The following is a 5,143-nucleotide window of genomic DNA, read 5'->3' on the forward strand; positions in this document are numbered from 1 at the left end:
TTGTGCAAAACCAGGAGGCACAAACACAAAGTGAATTGTGTTGAGAATTCATCAGATGAAGGTATGAATGTCCAACATATTATTTCTAATGTGTCATGTTGGATGCACCAAGTTTCAATTGGGGGTGTTAAAATCAATTTTAAAATTGATACTGGTTCAGATTTAAATATTTTGCCTTTTGATTTATTTCAGAAAATTCAGACTTCTGAGAGAATTCAGTTGAAACCTTGTCATTTGAAAATCTATGCCTATGGTGGGTTCCAGATCAAACCAGCCAGGTGTGCAGTGCTGAGTGTTGACAGAAAAGGTAAGGAGTCAGTGTCATTAAATTTTGTTATTGTCAGACGATCCAAACGTATGCGCAGACTAATACCTCTGTTGAGTGCAGGGGCTAGTGAACAATTAAATTTGATCACTAGAGTAAATACCATTTCAAATGGTTCAAAAATTGAATTTGTACAAAGGTACAAGGATGTATTTACTGGATTAGGTAAATTTCCAGATAAGGCTACCTTACAGCTCAAATCAGACTGAGTCTCCTACTATTCAACCGCCAAGAAGGGTTGCTCTTTCTATATTACCAAAATTGGAGAGCAAATTAAATAAGCTAGTGAAAAAGGGTATAATTAAACCTGTAAATCGCCCAGCTAACTGGGTAAGCAATCTAGTGATAGTTGAAAAACCCTCTGGTGACTTAAGACTTTGTCTTGATCCTGTAGATTTGAATAGAAATTTAAAGCTTGATAAATTCCTTGTTCCTACTTTAGAGGATATCAAAGCTAGACTAGCCGGTAAATCAGTGTTCTCAGTTGTTGACCTCCGAGATGGATACTATCAAGTTGAATTAGATAGTGAGTCCCAAGACCTATGTACTTTTAATAGTCCTTGTGGTTATTTCAAATTTTGCAGACTTCCTTTTGGTGTCTCTGTAGCACCTGAGATTTTCTCTAGGTGTAATGCAAAATGTTTTGGTGACATTCCAGGAGTAACAATCTACTTTGACGATATTCTTATTGCAAGTAGCACAGTAGAAGAACATAATACTACCTTGAATCAGGTATTTACCAGAGCTAGAGAGTTGAACATTAAATTCAACCAAGAAAAATTCCAGTACATGTTACCTGAAATTAAATATTTAGGCCTATTGTTCAATAAAAATGGCACAAAGCCTGATGAAGAAAGAGTTTCAGCATTGAGAGAGATTAAAGTACCTAAAAATGTAAAACAGTTGCAAGCTATTCTAGGTATGTTCAACTACCTTAGGGATTTCATTCCTCAAATGGCTGAAATAACTAGTCCACTCAGATTACTATTGAAAAAAGATGTATCGTGGCATTGGGGTGACGCTCAAGATAAAGCTGTGAAGACTTTGATTGAGATAGTTAGTAGAGCTCCTACACTTAGACACTTTGATCCTAAGTTGCCCATTACAATTGAGTGTGATGCTAGTCAGCTAGGTATTGGATGTGTTATTTTACAAAACAAACAACCAGTAGCGTTTGCATCTCGAAGCTTGAATAAAGCTGAAGTCTCTTATCCTCAAATTGAAAAAGAGATGTTAGGTATTCTATTTGCATGTAACAAATTCCATAATTACATCTATGGGTATGATGTTCAAGTGATCACAGATCATAAACCTCTTGTATCCATCTTTCAGAAAAATATGTGTAAAATAGTTTCTAACCGCATCCAAAGAATGAGACTTAGACTTTTGAAATATAGACTCAGTGTTGAGTATAGAAAAGGTAAAGAAATGTATATTTCTGATCTCCTCTCAAGAAATTTTAGCCCTGAAACCAATGAAAATGAACTAGGTACTAGTAGTGTAATTCATGTGGTAGAAAATGAAACATTGTTCAATCTTGAATTCTTGAAAAAAGAACAAGAAAAAGACCCATTGTTGAAAAGCATTGTAAAATATTGTTATGATGGATGGCCTTCAAATAAAAATAGCATCCCAAAAAATAGTTCCCAAATTAGACATTTTTGGAACTTAAGAAATGAGCTCTCAGTAGACCATAACAATGTATTGTATTACAATGATAGAGTAGTCATACCTACCTCCTTGAAAGATAAAGCATTAAAACTGCTTCATCAAGGTCACATGGGCATTGTAAAAACAAAATCCAGAGCGTCACAAAGTATGTATTGGATTAACATGAACAATGATTTAGAAAATTTCATCTCAAAATGCTACCTATGTGAAAAATACCAAAGAGCTAAAACTAATGAAACCATGTTGTCTCATGATGTTCCAAACTTACCTTTTGAACAATTAGGAATGGACATTATGACATACCAAGCTCAAGATTACTTAGTAGTTGTAGACCATTACAGCAAATGGTTAGAAATAGTAAAATTAAGAAGTAAATCTTGTAGTGAAATCATTAAAAAATTGAAAATAATATTTTCTAATTTTGGTATACCTCAGAGATGTGTCTCTGACAACAGTCCTTTTAATTCAAAAGAAATAAAAGAATTCTGCAGCTTGTACAATATCAAGTGGATTTACAGTAGTCCTCTTCATCCAAAATCAAATTCTCTTGCTGAGAAAGCTGTAGGTATTGCTAAAAATATCATTAAAAAATCCATTGACTTGAAAACAGATTTTTTGGACTTGTTGATTGAGTACCGAGCTACAAAATTGCCAACTCTAGGTTTATCTCCATCTGAGATACTGTTGGGCAGGCTCATTCGAACAAAAATACCTGTCAGTAACAGTAAATTAAAACCAGTTAGTGCTGAAAAAAGAAATCAAATAAAAAACAAAATTCAGGAAAATCATAAAAAGAGTAAAGAATACTATGATCAAAGATCTAAACCTCCTGAAAATTTCAAACCCAACCAAAAAGTTTTAGTATATGAAAATAATATTTGGATACCTGGTATCATAGTTAAAAAATTGAAGTTCCCTAGATCTTATCTGGTTAAACTAGAAAATGGTACAGTTCTAAGAAGGAATTCTATCAAAATAAAAAAGACCAAAGTAGAGTTCTCATGTAACAATTTTATTTCACCAAGTTATCAAACCTATGCAAAGTTTGATGACTTTTATGAGAATAAAAAAGGGGGAGATAGAGATCAAGTATCTACATCCTTGGAAAACTTGTCAAATTCGTGCACTAGTCAGCCTCATCATTCATCAGGGAATATTGGTTCTGCAAGTACAACGTTGTCTGACTTTGACCAGATTTTGACAGCTCCTAATCCTGATCCTCTCATTATCGACAGTCAGCAGTGTACTCCTGAGTCTGGTCTTGACCGTCTAGATAATACAAGTAATCTTTCAGGTTCTTCTGATTCTTCTGAGTGTTATACAACACCACTGAAAGATCATGGGTATTGTAGGCCAGTCACGGAGATGACTAGTAATAGTCGACCTAAAAGAAACATAACAAAACCAATTAGGTTATTTGATTATATTTGTGACAATGATTCAGACTAATTTTTAATGTAATTTATTTGTACAGGTTACATATCGTTTAATGTTAATTGTAGGCAGTTTGACAAAGATCAGTTGATCGGAAAAATTATTTATTGTAAATTATTGACATCTTAACCCTTTGAGGAATCACCAATTTTGTATAGCCTTTTGATTTATTGTAAACTTGACAATTGTTTTGTAGGCATTTATTCTTTAATGTATTATTTTTGTGTTCTATGTTTAACTGTGATTTAATTGACATTTGCCCTTAATAGTAACTTATCTGTGATATTAGAATTATTTGTAAATTGTATAGCTATATGAATTTCTTTAAAATATTGGATATTTCTAACTTTGATTTTGACTTTTTCAGATACATTACAGTTGTTTGCAAAATAATGAGTCAGGACACCGATATGCTTTCTCATAGCATCTATCTTCCTCTCGAGTCTCAATTTCCAAGGTGGAATAGAATTTCTACGATTGCATCTTGTGTTCGGTCCATTCTCGATAGAAATGTTCAAGAGGAAACAAACAGTAAGAGCAGCAAAGTAGACGAAGCCATGAGTTTGATGTATATTTCCACTAGATGCAAATGTATTTTTGAGAGCATCATTCACATCATTCACCATATTGTAACATTTGGAATTGTATGGGATCTTGGGAATCATAGGCCTTTGATCAGGTGGCATAGTCTCATACTCGTTTCTGAACTCCTGAAATTTGTTGTTGATCGAGTTATAAAGGTCACTTTCAATATTGATTGAGACAAGAGAATCTGTAATATGAGGCTCATTATTAGTATTGGTATTCAATATTGAGGATGAATCATTCACATGTTGCAGCTCATCATCATGGTTCATGCTGTGTTGTGTTATTGGACTTGTTGTACTAGTCGGTGCAATGGTTAGTTTCGATCGAACATTTCTCTTGATGGCTTCAATCTCAGGTTCAGAATACAATTTCCGCTTAAGGATATATCTCACACGAGTTGCCAGTTTATTTCCATCAATATTCGGGTTGGTTGGGTCACTGTTCCATAGCATTTCTAATCTTCTCATGTACTGCTTCCTATTGGCGTCGAGTTCAGTAGAAATATAGTATGCGTCTAATAATTTCATATTTAGGTTTCTATCCCAACGCATACGACCTGAGTGACGTGATATTGTAGTCGCTTGAGATGACTGGGTCAGAGGAGATCCGGGACTTTCCCCTATGGAAGCGCCCAAAGATCTTCTGAATATTCTCGTCACATTGGTCCCCGTGGTTTTGGGGGTTGAAGATTGACTGGAAGCGCCACTTGACTCGTCATCCAGATTATTAGAGATGTTGGTGGAAGTAGTAGGTAGATTGTTCAGTAAGGTACGAGTCGTACCGACTGAACTCTTGTTACGTCGTTGCACGGGTTCTTCTTCTTCATCTGCTGTGTTGTAATCACTTGTGTCAGAGGATTGGACATATCTGAAGGTAGGTCGACAATACCTTGGATCTCTGTTAGGAGGCCTCGGGAGACGAGTACCTCTGGACGTGGATTGAGACATGGTACCAGTTCTTTTTGTTTCCACGGAGTATCTCTTGTAGAGGTCACAATCCAGACAGTAAAAGTTCACAGTAAATGAAAATTAAAAATTCGAGAAGAATAAAATTAGATTTTCCGCGGAGCAACGATTTTCGTGGCAGCTAGTTATCAGTTAGCTGGCTAACTCAGTTAGCAGCTAG

The 5,143-nt window shown here is 35.1% G+C and overlaps 1 protein-coding gene across 1 annotated transcript; it reads left to right on the forward strand.

Annotated features, from left to right (window-relative positions):
• Positions 1-192: 192 nt before the first annotated feature.
• LOC103521299 (uncharacterized protein K02A2.6-like) lies at positions 193-3,445 on the forward strand (the record flags this gene model as incomplete). Its single annotated transcript, XM_008486409.1, has 4 exons — positions 193-307; positions 648-851; positions 984-2,688; positions 3,022-3,445. Coding segments are annotated over 4 exons (2,448 nt in total), but the record flags the coding sequence as incomplete, so codon positions are not given.
• Positions 3,446-5,143: the final 1,698 nt, after the last annotated feature.

The sequence above is a fragment of the Diaphorina citri genome, unplaced genomic scaffold (assembly GCF_000475195.1).
Source record: "Diaphorina citri unplaced genomic scaffold, Diaci psyllid genome assembly version 1.1 scaffold4940, whole genome shotgun sequence".
Taxonomy (NCBI): Eukaryota; Metazoa; Arthropoda; class Insecta; order Hemiptera; family Psyllidae; genus Diaphorina; species Diaphorina citri.